General features: G+C 39.2%; 2 protein-coding genes across 5 annotated transcripts in view; both read left to right on the forward strand.

Moving 5' to 3' along the window:
- LOC306874651 (NLR family CARD domain-containing protein 3-like) overlaps positions 1-22,599 on the forward strand; it is a 311,376-nt gene that overhangs the window by 140,888 nt on the left and 147,889 nt on the right. The gene's annotated exons all lie outside the window — the stretch shown is intronic.
- The window catches only part of LOC306874658 (NLR family CARD domain-containing protein 3-like), a gene marked incomplete at its 3' end in the record, with an annotated part of 195,623 nt that overhangs the window by 62,531 nt on the left and 110,493 nt on the right, over positions 1-22,599 (forward strand). For 3 of the 4 annotated variants that reach the window (XM_079424853.1, XM_079424852.1, XM_079424851.1), the window contains 2 exons: positions 373-546; positions 4,255-4,428. The exons of the other annotated variant lie outside the window; for it this stretch is intronic. In XM_079424853.1, the coding sequence (XP_079280979.1) occupies positions 373-546; positions 4,255-4,428 (348 nt within the window). The remainder of the gene's footprint in view (positions 1-372; positions 547-4,254; positions 4,429-22,599) is intronic. 4 annotated transcript variants of the gene reach the window in all.

Below are 22,599 nucleotides of genomic sequence, written 5' to 3' on the forward strand. Positions count from 1 at the left end.
CGTGGACGGCACGTACTAGGACCGCGGTTCAACTTAAATCTGACAACGCATCTGTAATATGGTTTGTTATAAATAACACGTAAAACAAACAGAGTTCGGCTAATGTATGTTTCTGTTGGTGTGTGTGTGTGTGTGTGTGTGTGAGAAAGTGACCGTTGAGATTCAAATTCATGAACATTCCGTCATTGTAAGTCTATGGGATTTTTTGTCTGCTTTTTCGTCCGCTGTGTGAACATCGTAGGTCCGATCACTTACAAAAGATGCAGCACTCCTTTCCTCAATGATCCGGTCGATTTGACACCTCATTCATGGGTCTGTGACAAACAGTGAATGAACTTAACTCATCTTTAGTTTTTCTCTTTCTCTCTGCAGGCTGTATAACTGCAGTATTGGAGAGGAAGGCTGTGCTGCTCTGAGTTCGGCTCTGAGATCAAACCCCTCACACCTGACAGAACTGGATCTGAGCTTTAATAATCCAGGAGACTCAGGAGTGAAGCTGCTCTCTGCTCTACTGGAGGATCCACGCTGTAAACTACAGAAACTACAGTAAGTGTTATTATATTATTAAACACAAAAACTGTGTGAAAATACTGCCAAACAAAAACATTTCATGTTAAAGCAATAGTTCACCCACAAATTAAAATTATGTCGTCACTTTAATTATCTTAAAGTCATTTGAATACAGTGTGACTTTCTTCTGTGGAAAATAAGAAAAGATATATAAATAAATAGTTATAGCAGAAACGTATTCCTTGTGTCTCATACATTTCATATATTCATCATAAAGTGAGATAAAAATAATTTAGTTCAATAAATAGTAACTTTAAGTAACTGAGACATAGGGGTGTGCCATATTGACAAAATTATATCTAAATATTTTCTGGGATTTTATCGATAACGAGAGAATATTTTGCTGGGTGTGTTATTGTGCTGGTATATTAAGGACTACTGTGGACAGCTGACTCAAATGTTTTTGATATTCTTCATATTCTGTGAGGTCAGTTCACAGCAGTGATAGTTTAAAGAGTTTACAGAAGTTTAAATAGATTTTTACCTTTTATGGGTATTTTTATCTTTGTAAAACCATTTTTGTCTAAAAGTGTTTTAAACATAAAACGTTGAATACTGATATTTACAAGTTTTGTAAAATGAAAAGATAATTTAAATGTGAAATTAAAACCACATATCATACATATCATATGTGATCATTCTAAATGCATTTTAAAGACTGAATAATGCAGTAAAAACGCACTGTAAATGTTAATCATGCACTAGTCTAATCTTCATCACGTAACATTAATGTGTTCATGCACTCTGCAAGTTAGGCGGGTTTTGTTTGGTTTTGGCGATATATATGATAATGTCAAATCCCACATCATTAAACACACGAGATTTCAGGATGGAAACATGAGAAATGTCTTGAAATAAATCATCAAAACAATGTCTTGATGTGTGGTTGTGACTCCAGTCCGTTCAAATTATTACAGAAATAATGCACTCCTGAAGTGGTAATATGGCCACCACGCTGGAGCTTATTAATGGTCTTTCTCCATTCTCAAACAAATTAAGACGTTTGATTTTTATTGACTGAACAGAAATTGAACTGAACAGAAAACACTGTAAGGGTTTCCACTGATTACAAAACATTTCTGTTTGCTGGGGTTGTACTATTATATAGGCCTATTAATAAGGAAGGGAGGCCCAAAATATAGTTTTGCCGATGTCACGATAAGAGGTAATGATGATGAGAGAAATCGTCAGAGAGCAGAATTCATTCAGGGAGCTCTCACACTGAATAAAACACTCATCTGAATGCCTCTTATTGGTCATTGTACTCATGAGCTCAACAGAATCATGTGTGATTGGTTATAATGCGCAGTGCTGGAGCTAAAAACACAGCAGTCTCTGGCTCCGTGCCAGACAGTGAAGTTGAGCAAACACAGATTTGAATTTAGCACCGAACATCTAATCACACCGGTGTGATCGTTTATCAGAGACAAAAATATATTAATCAGCTATTTGTCTTTTGGAAGCTGCATTCAAAATCCACTTCAGTAAACCGCACTCATAAATGCTACTGTTTCCTCTGGCAGGTTTGCACCTCTCTCTCTTAGATTCATCTTTGAGCAATTGATGTTATGCATTTATTATCTCTGAATCGGATTCGTATTCTTTAATTATGTAGTAATTTAATAATATAAATATGCACTAATGCACAATCATCATTTAATTAGTCACTTAATTTTGTTGGGCCTGATCTCAGACAACGACGAGACGGCCTACATACAGGAGATTAAGAACCTGGAGAGTTGGTGCCAGGTGAATAGTCTACACCTGAACATCAGCAAAACTAAGGAGCTGATAGTGGACTTCAGTACGAAGCAGGAGCGGTCATACCAGCCGATCACGATCAGCGGGACTCCAGTGGAGAGAGTGGACAGCTTCAGATACCTGGGTGTTCACATCACACAGGACTTGACTTGGTCCTGTCATACCAGCACCCTGGTGAAGAAGGCCAGGCAGCGTCTGTACCATCTGAGACGCTTAAAGGACTTTAGACTTCCCTCTCGGGTGCTTAAGACTTTTTACACCTGCACCATCGAGAGCGTCCTGACGGGCAGCATCACTTCCTGGTTCGGGAACTGCACTATGCAGGACAGACGAGCCCTCCAGAGGGTGGTGCGTTCAGCGGAACGTACCATTCACACCTAGCTCCCTGACCTGCAGGAGATCTACAGCAAGCGGTGCCTGACCAGGGCCAGGAAGATAGTGAAGGACCTCAGCCATCCCAACAATGGACTCTTTTCTCTGCTGCGTTCAGGGAGGCGCTTCCGCTGCATGAAGGCGAATACAGAGAGAATGAGGAGGAGCTTCTTCCCGCAGGCCATTCGGAGTCTTAACCTCTCTCCACTCTAAGCACATCACCCCACACTTCCACTTTGCACATTTTCATTACATCTGCACTAATTTGTAGAAGGTCACGTAAGGATAAATGAGTGGGACTTACATACCATTTGTCTTTAGTATTCCTTTTACTCACTTACACACTTTACTGCACTGCACAGCACACAGACACTTTATCACTGACATACACTTTACTTTTACAGAATCTATATAGAATCATATTCTATTTTATTCTTCATATCTATTTTTATTCTCATATCTATTTGTTATTTTATTTTATTGCTAGTTTATTTCTATATATATGTTTACTGTACTTTTTCTATTTGCTATTTGTATTTTTGTAAACTTGAGGTTTTTTCTTAATTTTGTTGGACAGTCGTACAATACATTTCACTACATGTCGTACTATGTATGTATATGTATGTGACAAATAAAATTTGAATTTGAATTAATTATCTCATTAACTTTAACTCTTTGAGGACTTGGGATTTGTCTTGAGACTTGTTTGTGACTTGAAAGGCATGACTTGGTTCCTCCTCTGGTGAAATCAGCTGCTGAGTTCATGGGTGGAATAAACATATGGCAGGACTTTTACTTTCTGACCCCTGGACTATCCACCTCTGTATATCTGCTTGCTTTACATTCTTTGGCCACCAGGTGGTATTTTATGAGCAAATGAAGCCTCCAGAAATTAACCCTTTTGTAACTACTTGGCTGAAAATCTTAAAGCTTCATGAAGCTTCATCTCACCATGTCTACTTCACAGGACTGCAGAAGGATACTTTCTCAAAAACAACAAATATTACCCTGAATTCATTTTTTTTTATGGGATTTTGCTGTTGTAATGAAAAAACAGGATGTTACTGTCAGAATATGGCCTTTTATATAGCAATTTTTTTTACAGTGTACGTGTATTTCTTTTTCCCCTTTTTTATTTATTTATTTATTTTATTTAATAGAATATTTGTATAATATATGTATTGCTTTTGCAACACTGAAATGTTACACAGTCATGCCACTAAAGCTTATTTGAACTGAGTTGAATCGAATTAGAGAGAGAGGGACAGAGAGAGAGAGGGGGTTCCTAAGGCCCTGTGTGTGTGTGTGAGTGTGTGAGAAAGTGACAGTTGAGATTCAAATTCATGAACATTCCTCCATTGTAAGTCTATGGGATTTTTTTTTTTTGCCTGCTTTTTCGTCCACTGTGTGAACATCGTAGGACCGATCACTTACAAAAGATACAGCACTCCTCTCCTCAATGAGCCGGTCGATTTGACACCTCATTCATGGGTCTGTGACAAACAGTGAATGAACTTAACTCATCTTTAGTTTTTCTCTTTCTCTCTGCAGGCTGTATGACTGCAGTATTGAAGAGGAAGGCTGTGCTGCTCTGATTTCAGCTCTGAGATCAAACCCCTCACACCTGACAGAACTGGATCTGAGCCATAATAAACCAGGAGACTCAGAAGTGAAGCTGCTCTCTGCTCTACTGGAGGATCCACACTGTAAACTACAGAAACTACAGTAAGTGTTGTTATATTATTAAACACAAAAACTGTGTGAAAATACTGCCAAACAAAAACATTTCATGTTAAAGGGATAGTTCACCCAAAAATTAAAACTCTGTCGTCACTTGAATTATCTTAACCTGTTACCGTTCACCAGAGCGACGTCGCACTGAACGCTCTTTGTTTGCATGTGTCATTGTTTTCTAATAGAATAAATGAAACGGGACAAAGTTAATCTTGACAAACTATATATCATTCTGAGGGTCTAAGCCTCAAGCATCGACGACAGATCGCTGTTTTTCGATGGAAAGCTTATAAGGAATGAGTGGCACAAATTTGCTACATTTGCGTAAGCAGTACACATCCAAACACGCAGAGTAAAAAAGCCGTACGTACCTTTATCATTGTAATAACGAGCCACAAACGCGTCCACTGCTGAAATCCCAGTTTAGTTAGAGAGGTAAGGGACCACAGAACAACATCCCAGCGAGCACTTTTAGTCCAGCGAAACAATAACGTTGTAATAAGGATGAATATTCCTTTGTTTACGTTTCATTTCTTCAGAGAGTTATTGTTCGCGTCCGTTATGGAATAAATTACGCTCAAAAACAGCGTCTTGGTGGTAAAAAAAAACAACACGGTGTTGCAGCATACGGTTTTACAAACATAATGAGACCGTCCACGGAAAAAAAAGTCTCAGAAAAGCGGAATATAGATTATTTGAATTTGGCGCTCCCTCCTGCCGGCAGTGACGCTTCTGTGACGCAACTGTCATCTGAGCGGGGCATAACTTAGCGATCTGCTTTATCCATAAAAAACTGTTTTTTGTTTCTTCTACATTTTTTATATGTGTGTGTGTGTATTGTGTGGGGAATGTGGCCGTGTCTGCATGATTATAATATGTATGGACGGACATCAGCGTGTTTATTACCGACTCTATGACAGCTATCATTGTGATTCATTGATCAGCTATTATTGATTATATGGCCCATCTGTTTGATTATCATCTGAATGGAAGCACATCAGCGTGTGTTTACTGACTCTATGACCATGTCTGGCAATATCACTTCATGTCTGGCAATCAGAATACTTCAGTATACATACTATATACAAAGCATTTTTTTTCTATTTTTTTTTCCTTTTTTATTACTCAAATAATTATTTTTGTATTTTTTAGTGCTCAAATAAATCTGTCTATTATTTTATAATTGAAAAACTATGCAGGAACATGTATAATGACTAAAATAGCTTGTATAATTCTGCAATCCATTTGGTGGTTATTTTTCCTCAAACAGGGGGGTGGGGGGACTATAAATAGTTTCAGAAAAAATATTGCAGGAATCTCATTTTTCATGGTATCTTCTTCAAATTTGAAATATGAACTCATATAAATTTGATATATGACCAAGATGGCGGCGCGAACACATCGCGAGGCTCAGCGTCTCTCCAGTTTTTGCAATTTTGCAGTATTTTTCCTGCTCATCTCGGGTCTGTTCTCACTGAACAGCTTTGCCTTAACATCATACACCCGACAGGAGCTTTTGGATATCGGTCTGCACTTTTCCAACAGTTTTATAACCAATCATCGACTCATCCCGGAGATCTCCAGAACACCCGAGGCTACGCACTCTGCTCGGCCGGGCGGAAGTGTTCTCAGGCGGCGCCGAGATCGTAAACAAAGGCGGGGGAAGCGCGGAGGACTAAGAGCTAAGCTAAAGCTAACACCGCACCGGCTCTCTTTACCCAGCATTTTCCTCGCTAATGTGCGGTCATTGGTGAACAAAATGGATGAAATACGACTTCGCATCACCCATAGTAAGAAACTTTTGGACTGCAATGTCATGGTTTTCACTGAAACATGGCTACATAGTGACATACCCAATAATGCTATTGATCTAACCGGACGCTACACGCTCCGAGCAGATAGAACGGCAGATGACTCCGGCAAGACCAGAGGTGGAGGATTGTGCATTTATGTGAACAAAGCTTGGTGTACGAACTCTGACATTGTTGGAAAACACTGCTCACCTAACCTAGAGTTTCTCATGGTTAAGTGTAGACCTTTCTATCTGCCGCGGGAGTTCACTTCCACCATCATAACTGCAGCCTATATTCCCCCGGATGCTAATGCCAAGCTTGCTATGAACGAACTGCATGCGGCCATTAGTAAACAACAGACTGCACACCCGGAAGCTGCATTTATTGTTGCGGGTGATTTTAATCACTCCAACTTAAAGACAGTGCTCCCCAAATTCCATCAGCATGTCTCCTGCCACACTAGAGGAGAAAAAACTTTGGATCATGTTTACACAAACATCGCAGGAGCTTACATCGCGACTCCCCTCCCCCACCTGGGACAGTCTGATCACCTTTCTTTGTTTCTCACCCCCAAGTATTCACCCCTCATCAACCGTGTGAAGCCATCAGTGAAGACCATCAAAGTGTGGCCAATGGGAGCAGAGTCTGTACTTCAGGACAAATTTCAACACACGGACTGGAGTATGTTTGCTTCCCAGGCTGCCAGTGGCTCTCACACGGACATTGACATCTATACCACCTCTGTACTGGATTACATCAATACCTCCATTGACAGTGTTACAACAGAGAAACAGATCACAACGTACCCTAATCAGAAGCCATGGATGAACAAGGAAGTGCGGCTCCTGCTGAAAGCCCGCAACACTGCTTTCAGATCAGATGACGCTCAGGCCTACAGCATATCCAGGGCTAACCTGAAGAGGGGCATCAAGAAGGCCAAGCACTGCTACAAGCTAAAGGTAGAGGAGCATTTTTCCAACTCTGACCCCCGGCACATGTGGCAGGGCATCCAGGTCATCAGTGACTACAAGCCATGCAACTCCACTCCAACGGTCACAGACGTCTCCTTCCTTGATGAGCTAAATGACTTTTATGCTCGCTTTGAGAATAACAACAAGGAGACAGCCACCAAGATCACACTCTCAGGAGACCATCAGACCCTCAAACTCACCTCCACAGATGTCTGCACAGCATTGAGCCGGATCAATGCATGCAAGGCCGCTGGCCCTGACGGCATTCCTGGACGTGTGCTCAGGATATGTGCAGAGCAGCTCGCAGAGGTCTTCACAGACATTTTCAACCTGTCCCTCACCCAAGCAACTGTGCCAACATGCTTTAAGGCCACATCCATTGTGCCAGTGCCGAAACACTCCTCCCCGACGTGCCTGAATGACTACCGTAGCACTCACACCCATTGTAATGAAGTGCTTTGAGCGACTGGTCCTGGCACACCTCAAGAACTGCCTCCCACCCACACTGGACCCACACCAATTTGCCTACCGTAGCAATAGGAGCACTGAGGATGCAGTATGCACAGTACTGCACTCGGTACTCACACACCTGGATAATAACAACACTTATGCACGGATGTTGTTTGTTGATTTCAGCTCAGCATTCAACACCGTCATTCCCTCCAAGCTGATCACTAAACTTGGAGACTTGGGTGTTAACACCTCCCTCTGTAGCTGGATTATGGACTTTCTGACCAACAGACCTCAGCATGTTAGGTCAGGCCACACCTGCTCCACCACCATCACACTCAACACCGGCGTACCACAGGGCTGTGTGCTGAGCCCATTCCTCTACTCCCTCTACACCCATGACTGCAGGCCTGTGCATGGATCCAACTCCATCATCAAGTTTGCTGACGACACCACAGTGATTGGCCTCATCAGAGACAACGATGAGACTGCCTACAGGGAGGAGGTACAGCACCTGGCTGCATGGTGCGCTGACAATAACCTGCTCCTCAACACCAGCAAGACAAAGGAACTTATTGTGGACTTCAGGAAGAAGAAAAGTGGAACGCATGACCCCATCCACATTAACGGGATGGTTGTTGAACGTGTCTCCAGCTTCAAGTTCCTGGGAACCCACATCTCGGAGGACCTGACCTGGACCACCAACACATCCAGCCTAGTCAAGAAGGCTCACCAACGCCTCTTCTTCCTTAGGACACTGAAGAAGAACCACCTGTCTCCAATCATCCAGCGGAACTTCTACCGGTGTGCAATTGAAAGCATCCTGACCAACTGCATCACAGTCTGGTATGGGAACTGCACAGTTGCTGACCGCAAGGCACTGCAGAGGGTGGTGAAAACCGCCCAACGCATCACAGGGACACCACTTCCTGCCATTGAGGACGTCCAGAGAAAACGCTGTTTACGTCGAGCTCGCGGCATTCTTAAGGACTCCTCTCACCCTGACCATAGACTGTTTAAATTACTGCCTTCTGGGAGGCGCTTCAGGAGCCTCCGATCAAGGACAAGCAGACTCAGGAACAGCTTTTTCCCTACAGCTGTTTCCCTACTAAACTCTGCCCAATGATACCCCCCTCACACACCACCACAAACTCTTCACCCCTCCCCATCATTAAAATCGGTTAAAAAACAAAAACAAAAAAACATCCACACACTGAGTACTATGCACTGGAAATTTTTATTTCTATGCACTTTCAATGTTCATTGCACTAGTATTTATATATCTTAATGTATAGCTTATTCATATCCATTTGTAATTATATTCATAGTTTTTGCTCATAATGTATAGCTTATTCATATCCATTTGTAATTATATTCATAGTTTTTGCTCATAGTGTACATACATTTACTGTACAATCCATCTGTATAGTATGTTCATATCACCCATCTGTATATCATACTGATAGTATTTAAAAATTGTAAATTATGTCCATAGTACTACTGCCTTATCTGTATATTCTGTACATATGTAACTATTGTAGACACTGTATATCCTGTACCTCTGCTTATTGCACTTCTGGTTAGATGCTAACTGCATTTCGTTGCCCTGTACCTTACATGTGCAATGACAATAAAGTTGAATCTAATCTAATCTAATCATGAGACACATGGCTTTCGATCCATTACTTTTCTGGATTGCTCCAGGACTTATTTCATGTATTTGTATATGAAATAAAAAAAACATTCAGTGTGGAAAACTATTTTTCAAGGCACGTCAGTGCCTATAACTTTTTATCTTTTTGAGCATTATCAACTCTGGATGATAGATAGTAAAGCCCAGAGTCTCTTCTTTCCAAAGATACCTAATTTGTTTGTGTAAGCACACTTTGTCACAAACTGTTACCATTTTAATTTAGGTAGGTTATTTTCACCTGCGAGGCCCCAAATGGGGGTGAAGGTTAACAGGTTAACCCTCTGAGCCCGACAAACGCGAATACGCGTTTTGGGGCAGATTTTCCTGATAAGGCAGAAATGAGCTTGAATTGCTCTGCCATTTTTGATCGTTCAGATAAGAGCAATACACCATTCGAATCTGTAAGGGCTCTACTTTTATTTGTATACACTCATAATAACAACTAAACGTTGTGCTTTTGAAGAATAAAGAAAACAAACAGGGTGCGCTCTCTGTCTTCTCCGTCTCCACGATCTTTTTTCAGAAATGCGTCACTAAAATGAAGTGTAACTCAGCAAATACTCAACACAGAAACATGAGAGTTATCTCTATAGAAAGCCTGAAGTGTCCACTTTCAAATGTAGTAAGTCATATCGAAAACAAATATTCTGTGATGAAGTAATCCGTATGAAACCAACACCATGTTCAGTCTGTCCCATCTAACTCATTATTTTTAATGAGATCCCGCCCCCTCGCGTTCACATGCAAATAACCACGTGACCCACGCACGCGGAGCATAAACAAAGCGTCAGTGAAGAGTTCATCGCTGCTACTGAAGACGCGCTGAGTAAAGACTGGATTTCCTCAAGAGTTTGATGAATAAGTAAGTAATGTTTATGTTTTGCATTAGTTAACGTGTTATTGTGACATAAACTTGAACACATTACTAGATGGGTTGTTCCCAAATTACAACACGATAAATGCTACGCATCTAAGAAAGTTTAGACCATGTTTATTATTAATAATATCTGTTCAAAAATATATTTTAATAGCGTGCTAAACGATAACAATTAGTTCTCAGATATAAAATATATTTTTTATGGTGCAAAGTTCATCCTTTTATAGTATAAAGCATGAGTGAGTCTATGACTGCAGAATCATATCCTCTATAGTATAAAATCATACATGATGTTCAGGATGGCTATATAACTACAAAATCATAGTTGGGTTTTCCCCAAACTATAATTCCTGACTAAAATGTTTGAAATCCAGTAAAACATTTTGAATATGATGAGCAATTCATTGTATTTAAATTTCTTACGGCGCCAGTATGTTTTCATGCTCTTTATAAAACAATAAAAGTAATATGAGAGTACACTGTAACATGATGAATGCTACGAGTCTAAGTTTGTTTAGAACATGTTTATGATTAATAGCCTACTCTGTTCAAAAATAGAGTATAATTGCATGCTAAACAATAATTAGTTTCTCAAAAATAAAATCTCTTTTTTTTTACGATAATACAAAGCATGAATGAGTCTATGACTACAAAACCTATATAAATATATATATATATAGAGATGCTCCTCATATAAACATGCTCACAAATGTTTTTTCTCTTTTTTTGGTTGTTTGTATTTTATTGAATCAGACACCTGCACCACAGATGATGAATCCTGCTGACTTTCAGTCTCTTCCAACTGTTTTCCTCTGAGAGCGCTTCACCAACATCAGAAGTTCAACAGTTTCTTCTTGAATCCATGGAAAGTAGCAGAAACACTTAAATAACACGTAAATATCAGGTATGATTTATCTGTTTCACTTGTTGAACAGAATCTGTTGCAGGAACGAGTCAAAGTCTGTTCACATCTCTGTGGTTAGATCAGTGTGCACAATAATGTGTCTTTGACCTTCATTATGTATGTTTTGATTATACTGTGTTGTAAATAAAATACAAATCATTTAAAAACCCCATTTTTTCAGTCTCCTCACACTCTCTGTCTTACCTGCCTCAGTCACAGTCACACTGATGGGCCATTAGCAGCTTTAGGGGAGGGCCCTTTGTCTCTCAGGTGAGAACCACTTAATATTCAAGCCCATTACCAGTGTTTTTGTTTTTATATTCCGGTGGGGACTTAAACCTGAATACACACAGACTCATGGGGACCTGTGTCACGGTGGATGACCTAAATTGAGGTCCCCACAGGTAAACAAGATTATATAAATCACACAGAATGAAGTTTTTTGAAAATCAAAAAATGCAAAAAGTCTCCTGTGAGGGCTAAGTTTAGGTGTAGGGTTGGTGTAGGACAATAGCATATACGGTCTGTACAGTAGAAAAACATTACGCCTATGGAAGTCCCCACAAGGATAGCGAAACGTGTGTGTGTGTGTGAAAGTGACAGTTGTGTAGGAAATTAGCTCAAAGTGAGATGAACATAATTTATCATAACGGGTTGTTATCCATTATATATTCATCTTCAGGAATTAACTGTAGCATTAATAGTACAATAAAATGATTTGTTTGTCCACAGTACGGACAGTTTCAATCGTCTATTGAATCTAAGGAAAATAATTTCTCTGGTCACGAAAAATAATTTCCTTAGTACATCGCTCATTAGCATGTAACAAAACCGGAACGTTAAAGTGACCTCATTTCTGTGAGCTGTAGACACAGACAACCAAGTGTGAATACATATGGATGTTTATTAAACTACACTACAAGGGGACATGTAACATTGAACTAAACCCAAACATACACACATTAAACATAGATGCCAACGCAAGGAAGGCAGAGAGAGAGAGAGAGAGAGAGAGAGAGAGAGATTGAAATCACCTTTATTTACAACATATAGGTAATACCATACTGTGTTACTACTGCAATGTACATTTCACAAATCTTCAGTCTCTATTACAAAAACCCTATGAATAATAATAATAATAATACCAACAACAACTACTTCAAAAAATACAATAAACAATAACAAAACCAAAATAATAACAAAATAACTTTAAAAAGCTAACACCAAATCATCATTTTCATTGACTTCGCATAACACTCCATGTATGGCCCAAGTATTCACAAAAATTGGTAAACACCCAACAAGTTTATAATATCCATGTTCTATCCTGAGTCTTGATGCTACTAAACCAAAGAACATCAACAAGGGATCTAGTGTATCTTTACCAAGCATCTTATTTTTCCTTGTTTTCCAGATGGCAAGTTTAGCAGTTCCAAACAGAAAATTTAATAAAACCAAAACATTTTTTTGACCAACTAAATATTTTGGCCCCAAAATAAACAATTGATAAGAAAAAACTTCACCTAAAAGTGATACCCAATGTGATAAAAACGAAAACAAATTACTCAAACGTACACATTGTACAAAGAGATGAAAAATTGTTTCATTTTCAGTACAAAAAAGACAACCCACCCCTACATTTGGATTGAGGTGCACCACATGTCTATTCGTGGCTATCGCACCATGTACAATCCTCCACTGTAAGTCACCAGTCCGTTTGTCGATTGGACGTTTGTAAAGTGACCGCCAGCTTCCTTTGGGGGAGATGTCCATTCCAAAAAAATCTATCCATTTTGATGACATTACTCCAGATAGAAATTGTGCATTGGTCACTTTCACACAAGTCACATACAGAGCCTTTTTACTAGCAGACTCAAAATTATCCAGCTGAGGTGTTTTAAAGGACAATATAAGATTTTCCTCTTCATGCCAATCCCTTGAGTCAGCATTTATCATCAAGGATGGAAAATCATAATCGCACCCAATCATCCATTCTTTTATATAATTAGAATTGTTGATGAAAAGTCGTTGATCAAAATCCAGCTCTCCAAGCAATTCATCAATAACCTGTTTCAGGAACCGAATAGATTTTATCCCAGTTCTCTCACCCAGAGTCTCCAAACTGATGCTTAAAATGTGACCAAGTTTTACGCATCCAGCAGCTATTAGCCGCAATGACAGATTGGCAGAGCATAAATGTCTAGAAGGTAGAAAAAGATTCTGGAACAATGGCTCTTCCATCAGCCAAAAACCTGCACATATTCCAGCAGGTCTCGATACAGAAACGACTTTCCAGGCTTCCATCATAGATCTATAAAAAGGTGTCAAATCTGTTAAAACGGTTTCATTCAATTCCATTAAGAAAAGATGTTTATCAAGTCCCATGTTGCCTGCTTTCCTCAAGAGTGCAACCGCAGTGTTAAGCCATGCAATATCACTGTTATACAGCAGTCTCTGAGCAGCTTGCAGACGAAAAGCCATAAGTCTAGATCTAATATCCACAAGACCTTGCCCACCTTCTTTTTTTTTTTTTTTATGTATATTTTTATTGAAAGAAGAACAGGGTGACATTATATACAAAGAGTTGACAAACATTCTCTCAATTTTTTTCTTTTCTTTTCCCCCTTTCTACTACTCGCTCTTCCCACAAGCCACCCCTCCGAACACCCCCCCACACACACCCCCCCCAGAGGAAAAAAAAAAAATAAAAAAAAAAAAAATAAATAAATAAATAAATAAATAAATAAATAAAATATAAAAAAAAAATATATATAAAAAAAAAATAAAAAAATAAATAAATAAATAAATCAAAGTTTTTATAGTATAAACAATAAGGAAATACATAACATCAATGTTAGCACATGGAGTTTGATTGCGTTATTCATTTAAGTATACACATGCCTTTCAATTTTAGTTTTAGTTTGGGGGAAGAGTTACACCTTTTTCAAAATATGAGATCATAGGGGCCCATACTGAATAAAAACGTTTGGTGGATCCTCTAAGAGAATATTTAATTTTCTCCAATTTTAAAAACAGCATCACATCACTAAGCCAGAGTGAAACTAAAGGTGGCTTACTTGATTTCCAATCAAGTAATATTCTTCTCCGAGCCAAAAGACACGCAAAAGCACAAGCGTCTTGATGATTTTTGGACATGACTGTGCCTTGTTCAGGTACTCCAAAAACAGCCATTTCAAAACTAGGCCTAATATCTTTACTATATGCCTCAGACAAAATTGTAAATATAGTTGTCCAGTAAGCAAACAGTCTGGGGCAAGCCCAAAACATATGAGCAAAATCTGCTTCAGCGGATCGACATCGCTCACATGTGTCAGTTACATCTGTGTATATTTTGGAAAGACGAACCTTACTGTAGTAAAGTCTATGGAGGACTTTGAACTGAATTAAACCTAAACGAGTACAGGATGTTGTTCCATTCACTCTGAGTAATGCATTGTTCCAGGTTTCCTCTGATATATCCTTTCCTAAATCCTTTGACCATTCTGCATGAATTTTGTCTAGATTAATATTTTTTATTGACATTAAAGTGTTATATACATTAGAGATTACCCCCTTCAAATGTAAGGGAATATTTAAAACTGCATCCAATCCTGTACTAGGAGGAGTGGAGGGATATGTGGGACAATGGTTTTGGATTAGATGCCGAGCTTGCAAATATCTAAACAAATGTGATCTTGGCAGTTTGAATTTTGAAGAGAGAGTTGAGAATGGGGCAAAAACATCATTAATAAAAAGATCACTGAATTTGACAAGGCCCAACTGTTGCCATTGACTAAAGACTGAGTCCAATTGACCTGGAAGGAATAGGTGATTCTTGCATATAGGGCTGGTTATGGAGAAATCTTTGAAACCAAAACATTGTCTAAATTGAAACCAAATCTTGAGGGTGTTTGCTACAACAGGGCACTGAGTATACAATGAAATACAAAGGGGCAATTTGGACAAAACTAAAGCAGGAAGAGATGAAGAAATACAAGAATTCGCCTCTGAAATACACCAGACATCTTTGGGGATCTGAAGCCAATAAAGTACTTTTGAAATATTTGCAGCCCAATAATAATATCTAAAATTAGGAAGTGCCAATCCACCTTGAGATTTTTGTCTTTGGAGAAATTCCTTCCGAATCCTAGGTGTTTTTCCACCCCATATAAATGATGAGATCAGTTTGTCTAAATTCTGAAAAAAGGATTTAGGTAGAAAGATTGGGATACACTGAAACAAGTACAGGAACCTTGGTAAAATGTTCATTTTTACACAATTAATTCTTCCTGCAAGAGAAAGAAACTACAAGTTCCATTTTTTGAGGTCTAGTTTTAACCTGTCAATTAAAGGAGCAAAGTTCTCTTTGTAAAGGTTAGAGAAACCCTGTGTAATATTTATCCCTAAATATTTAAAACCTGATACAGACAGCTGAAAGGGTATATCCTTACTCGAAATATCGAGGCCCTTGTTGTTTATGGGAAAACAAACACTTTTTGAAAAGTTTAACTTATAACCTGAGAAAGTTCCAAATTGATTCAATATCTTAACTACCTGCGGAATACCTGTAATCGGATCTGAAAGGTATAACAGCATGTCATCGGCATATAAGGATATTCTATGTTCTATGCCCCTACTGTTAATGCCTGTAAAATGCTGTGAGCGTCTTAATGCTATGGATAGGGGCTCGATGGCTAAAGTAAAAAGTAAAGGGCTAAGAGGGCATCCTTGTCTTGTACCCCTTGATAGAGGAAAAGGCTTTGAACGTACTCTATTTGTAATTACCGATGCCTTAGGTGAAAAATATAATAACTTAATCAGTGAGAGAAATTGTGTTCTAAAGCCGAATCTTTCCAACACAGAGAATAAATATTTCCACTCCACCCTGTCGAACACTTTTTCAGCATCTAATGAGATGACTACCTGAGGGACAGGGTCTTGGGAAAGTTTAGATGAGTGGATTACCCCTAGCAATCTCCGGATATTACTAAAAGAATGTCGATCTCTGACAAAACCTGTTTGGTCTTTTGAAATCAAATTTTCTATTACTGTATCTAAACGTAAAGCGAGGATTTTTGCCAAAATTTTAACATCGGAGTTAAGGAGAGAGATTGGCCTGTAAGAATTACATTTCACAGGATCTTTACCAGGTTTTAACAAAAGAATAATGTTTGCTTCATTTAAGGTTTGTGGCAAGCTACCTTTTTCCAAAGAATCCACAAACATATCAAGAAGAATAGGGGCTAATTTATCTGAATATTTTTTGTAAAAATCTATAGGGTAGCCATCAGGGCCAGGAGTTTTTTTATTCTGCATTAATGAGATTGCATTTAAAATTTCTTCTTCTTGTATATTCTTATCTAAATAGGTTTTCTGCTCAGGATTAAGGGTTGGAAAATCTACGTTGTCTAAAAATTCCAACATTACAGAGTTAGATTCAGGGCTTTCAGAAGTATACAAATTTAAAAAATAGTTTGTAAGAGTGTTATTAATTTCAATGGGATTAGCTATTAAATCATTGTCACTGTTGCTAATTTGAGGTATAATTTGAGAGGCAGCTTTAGATTTTAATTGGTGGGCTAAAAGTCGTCCTGCTTTTTCACCATGTTCATATATATATCCTTTAGAACGTAATAAACACCATTCAGTTTTATTTGTTGATAGCAGATTATACTGAACTTGAAGGTTCAACCTTTCCTTATAGAGTTCAGGTGAGGGAGATGTGGAATACAGGTGATCTAATCTTTTAATAGAATCAATTAAGTCATCTAGTTTTTGTTTACGTTTTTTATTAAGAGTGGAAGTATATGAAATTATTTCTCCCCTGATTACTACTTTAAGTGTCTCCCACAATGTGGATGCTGATATAGATTCTGACCTATTGTGTAATAGGAAATTATCTATAGCTGTATTTATGAATGTACAAAATGCAGGATCTGATAATAAGGATGTATTTAGTCTCCACAAAGGTTTTTCATTATACCTCAAATTGCAAATAAGATCTAATTGCACGGGAGCATGATCTGATTCCACAATAGGTAAATAATCAATTTGTTCAACAGAAGGAAGGAGAGATTTATCTATAAAAAAATAATAAATTCTTGAATAGGAGTGGTGAACTTGTGAGAAATAGGAATATACTTTGCTGTGTGGGAACTGGAATCGCCAAGGATCAACAGCCCCTACTTGATCTATGAATGTAGATAAGGCTTGGGCCATCTTAGAACAGGATAAAGATTTGGGATTAGAGCGGTCAAGGGATGGATCCATAACACAATTTATGTCACCACCAAAAATCAAGAGATGGGAGTTAAGGTCTGGCAACAAAGAAACAAGCTTATTAATAAAACTCACATCATCCCAGTTAGGGGCATATACGTTAACTAGTAAAACAGGGACATGATATAAACTCCCAGAGACAATAACATATCTTCCCTGAGGATCTGCAATGACAGCAGACGCTGTAAATTGAATGTTTTTGTGTATCAAAATGGCAGTGCCCCTTGCTTTAGAGTTAAAACTAGAGTGAAAAATTTGACCCACCCATGATTTCCTAAGCCTAAAATGATCACTAGTGCGTAGGTGGGTTTCCTGTAAATATGTTATTTCAGATTTTAATTTTTTTAAATATGCAAAAATTCTGCCTCTTTTGGTTGGGCCATTTAGGCCTTTAACATTCCAGCTAACAAATCTAACTTTCGAACCCCCAGGAAATTTAGCTAAATCGGCCATATTAGACATGGGCAAATATGAATTTAAACAGACAATCAAAGAACAAAGATGCAATCAACAATATACATGTTTCCTCACTGTTAAATTTTTCTGAAAACATAACATAAAACAAAACTTTTAGATAAATATAAGACAGAATCAAACTTCCCAACATATTCCCTATGCTTGTTTCCCCAACTGAAACAAGCCGCAGAAACCTGTTTAACTTGCATGACTCCCGATTATCCAGTCTTTTCCACTCGACCTTCTTGAGGGATCCCAAACCACTATATATACTCGAGTGCAGCATAGCCTCATTATTACACGTTGTACCGCATAAACAGAGTCACATAACTACGCAGACAGAGCGTTACGGCCAAGACAGTCAGTCCTGTGCAAGAATGCGTTGTTTGTAAAAAGCCTCGGCAGCTGCAGGTGAATCAAAAGTGTGAGTTTCCTCACCGAATTTCACACGGAGACGGGCAGGATACAGAAGCTGAAACTTTATTCCTTTCTGGTAGAGGGATTGTTTAACTTCTTTGAATCCGGCACGTTTCTTCGCTAAAGCTGCACTCGTGTCCGGGTATAACCTCAATGACACTCCGTTGAATTTAACATCATGTCGCCTGGCCCAGTGAAGTGCTTTTTCCTTTTCCTGAAAACGGTGGAAGCAGACAATGAATGGTCTTGGAGATTGCCCTGCTCCAGGTTTAGGGCGAAGCGTGCGGTGCGCACGCTCAAGTTCAGGTGGCCTGTCAAACACACCGTCCATAGTATCTTTAAGCAGTCCAGATACGAATCCGACGGGGTCTTTTCCATCTTCACTGCCTTCCGGAATGTTAATAATACGCAAGTTAGACCTTCTGGATCTGTTTTCCAGATCGTCAATTTGGTCAAGAAGAGATGAATTTTGTGCCTTCAAGGATTTAATCGACGCTTCCGCGGCGACGAGCCTTTCGAAGTTTTCGCCGACTAATACTTCAGTAGACGTGAGTCGGTGTTGGAACGAGCTTACTGTCTCGCGTAACGTATCGAGAGAGGCTTGCAGCGGCTTGACTGAATCTTGAATTAAACTTGCCATGTCCTCTTTTAAGATGGCTCGCTGTTTTGCCAGTTCGGAGATTAGTTGACTCATCGATAAGTTATCCGTGTTGTCTTTTTCAGGTGTATCCTTGTTGTTAGCGGTATCGTTCGCCACCATAGCTGCTAACTTCCCCGCTAGGGTAGCACCTGATCGTGTTGCTGGCGCAGTACCTTGCTTCTGCTTCGAGTTGCTCATTTCTCTTTTTTAAGCTGAATATAGTTATTATATTTTAAATTGTGAAGCAATTAGGTTAAAAAATGAAGACGCTTTAATATATTTTAAAGGAGTGTGGTTGGGAAGTCCTCGTCTTTGCCGCTCTCTCTTACATCGCCAAACCGGAAGTCCGACCTTGCCCACCTTCTTGCACAGGCAAAAATAGGACAGCTGATCGAACCCAATGCTGTCCTAACCAAAAAAAATTCACCAGCATCCTTTGAATATCTTGAAGTAATCCAGCGGGAGGCTGTAATACAGTAAATGTATGCCACAGAGCAGAAGCAACCAAATTGTTGACAACTAAAACTCTCCCCCTGTAGGATAACTGGGGTAGCAACCAGTTCCATCTAGACAAACGGGTGCACACTCTCTCCAAAATTCCCTCCCAGTTTTTCTTTTGAAACTCAGCAGAACCCAAAAACACACCAAGTATTTTTATCCCTGTTCTGTTCCATTTTAGATTACCTGGTAAATGTGGGAGATTTTCCAAATTCCTTTGACCTGACCAAAAAGCCTCAGTCTTATCCCAATTTACTTTTGCCGACGATGCCCCTTCATATATATCAATGACTTTAGACAGAGCTTTTATATCATTATTGTCATTAACAAAGACTGTAACATCGTCGGCAAAAGCAGTAATTACAGTTCTTAAATATTGAGGCATTGTGGGTATTAACAAACCAGTTAGAGTTTTCCTTATATTAAAAAGTAATGGTTCAATGGCAATACTGTACAATTGACCTGATAGAGGGCATCCTTGTCTAATGCCCCTTGAAACCACAATGGGCCGACTTAGACCACCTCCCACTTTAACCATACAAGAAGCTCCAGTATATAACAATTGTATCCATTTGATAAAACCTTGACCAAACCCAAAAACAACAAGCAGATTAAAAAGATAATTATGATCAACACGATCAAAAGCCTTTTCTTGGTCTAAAGCAATCAATCCGACCTCCGCATCAAACAATTTGCAGATATCCAAAGTATCTCTCACCAAAAAAAGGTTATCCATTATAGATCTCCTTGGAATGCAATAGGTTTGGTCTTGATGGATTATCAAATGTAAAAACTTCTTAAGTATATTAGAGAGACATTTGGATAAAATTGTATAATCTGTTGTTAATAAAGCAACAGGCCTCCAGTTCTTTAACAAATTCAAGTCTCCCTTTTTTGGTAGTAAAGTCAATACAGCACGCTGACATGTAACAGGTAAAATGCCATCTTGTCCTTCTCCACCTGTACCGTCTCCACAACTACCATTACCTCCACCACTTCCACCAGCAGTGGCCACCGCGTTTCTTCTGCCGCGTCTCCTACAGCCAGCCGTGATGGCAATGGCAGCAAAAAGCCCAAGAAGTCCAAGAAGCACAAAGATAAAGAGAGGAAGCGAGAAGGAGCGCGAGAGAGGGATAAGGATAAGGACCGAAAGAGTGATAGAGAGCATTTCAGGAACACGACTACAGCTCTATTCATACGAGAAGCGGATACAATATTCTCATGTCCTACTTCCCCGCCAGTCGAAATGAGCACGTTCTCCACTGTGACGCCCTCCTCCGGCACACACCTGAAACCATTGCGCAAGGACAAAGACGGCGTCTCCTCATGAGACGCCATCCCTCCCTGTACAATCTCTACAACAAAATCACCTAAGACTAAATCAACCTTAAACCATACAAAAAAGAAAAAGAAAAAAGAAAAGAGAAAAAACCGTGATTTAAGACTAAGTGAATTCACACAGCTCAGATCTCACCCAACACCACTCTCATCCCACCTCCCAGCATGCACCTCGAAAGAGAGAGAGAGAGAGAGCACGCTCGCGCGCAAGAGAGAGAGCATAATAGCAGGACTTGCACATCAGCTAAACACAACCTGTTAGGACCATAAAAGAATTACATCACCTTAATCAAAAAGGGTCGAAGCCTAGAATCTTAATAGTCAACTAGCGGTTACTTGCACTGGTTTGTTGATGCTGAGTAAAGTGTCCTGCTGCATGTATAATGCGTTTCTTAATTCTTGATGAATTCCTTTAGGAGTGAAAGCTTCGTTATTCCAGCCATGGGTTGATGGGTCCGAAGTTAAATCGCCAAAGTTACTGAACTCAAAACTGCCAGAAGCTCGGACTCCCCCCGAAAGGGGAGTCGCGAGGTTTCCACGGTGATGTGCCTGTTCAGGGCACCAAAGGTGTAGAGAAGAGAGTGTGTTTTGGGTGTGGGAGAACTTTTATCTGGATCCAGTAACTCCCACTTTTGGTCAGTTTGTCCAATAGCAAGGCACATAGTTTCAGCGGGAAAGTGTTTCTTTGTCTCACTTACACCTCATTTGCATGTTTTATGACTGTTCCGCTCAATCGGTGTAATTCTTCCCACAGTAGAGTAAAAATCTTATGATGTATTTCACGTTCACATAGTGTACATCATTGTTTGAGAAATAAAGAGCAGATCATTCTGATATCAAGAAAGAGACATCTAACATATATTAAACCAGAGATACATTCATACACTTGAAAATTAGTGTTTACAGTTTGCTAATACAAATAATGAGTGGTCACTAGGCTAATATAATAAGGAAACACACAAACAACACATGCCAATACCAGATACCTTTGTAACTGAATAATTATGGTCTAAGTAAAGGAAATATCTCTATGCGTGTGTGTTGTACTCGTGGAGGTATTCCACTGGTCAGCCAGGCCTGGTACCAAGGGTCATTTATTTCTCTTGGAATGTGTTTGAAGTCCGATGGAGCGAACAGATAGTCAATTCTGCTTAGCATCTGACAGTGGGGGGGCAACCACTGGCAATTAAGCACCCATATAAATGTAAATGATGAGGCCAGATCAGTCATTTGTATGCAGATGTCACAGACTAAAAGGGTCTCTTACAACCAAGTGTAATCAACCATCAGTGATCTTACGCAGACGCTTCATGAACATTCCGTCATTGTAAATCTATGAGATTTTTTTACCTGTTTTTTCGTCCGCTGTGTGAACATCTTAGGTCCGATCATTTAGAAAAGATACAGCACTCCTCTCCTCAATGATCAGGTTGATTTGACACCTCATTCATGAACTGAACAGACAGATTCCTCTTTATTAATCACTTCCCAAGTCTAGAGAACTAAATCATAAGACAAACTAGTTTTAGTGTAGTACTCCTGAAAAGAAGTTTATAAAAGTGAATAAAGAAAAAAAGGAAAAAGAGCGCTGCAGTAATGACTTATTTCGTTGCGTATTTACTCTGAATCAATAAGACCATATGCATATAACAAAAGCTCAGCACATTACAGCAACAACACATTACAGTATCACTTTTTCCCAGTAATGACTGAATGTAAACATGAGTGACTTCAAACACTTCCCATAAGAATAGGGGAAATAAGAAAATACGATCAACAAGCTATTTAACAAACTCTAGTATCCACTCTTACCTATGAAATTAAAGGGACTAAATTGATAATACAA

Source organism: Barbus barbus (assembly GCF_936440315.1).
Source record: "Barbus barbus genome assembly, chromosome: 9".
In the NCBI taxonomy this organism is placed as follows: Eukaryota; Metazoa; Chordata; class Actinopteri; order Cypriniformes; family Cyprinidae; genus Barbus; species Barbus barbus.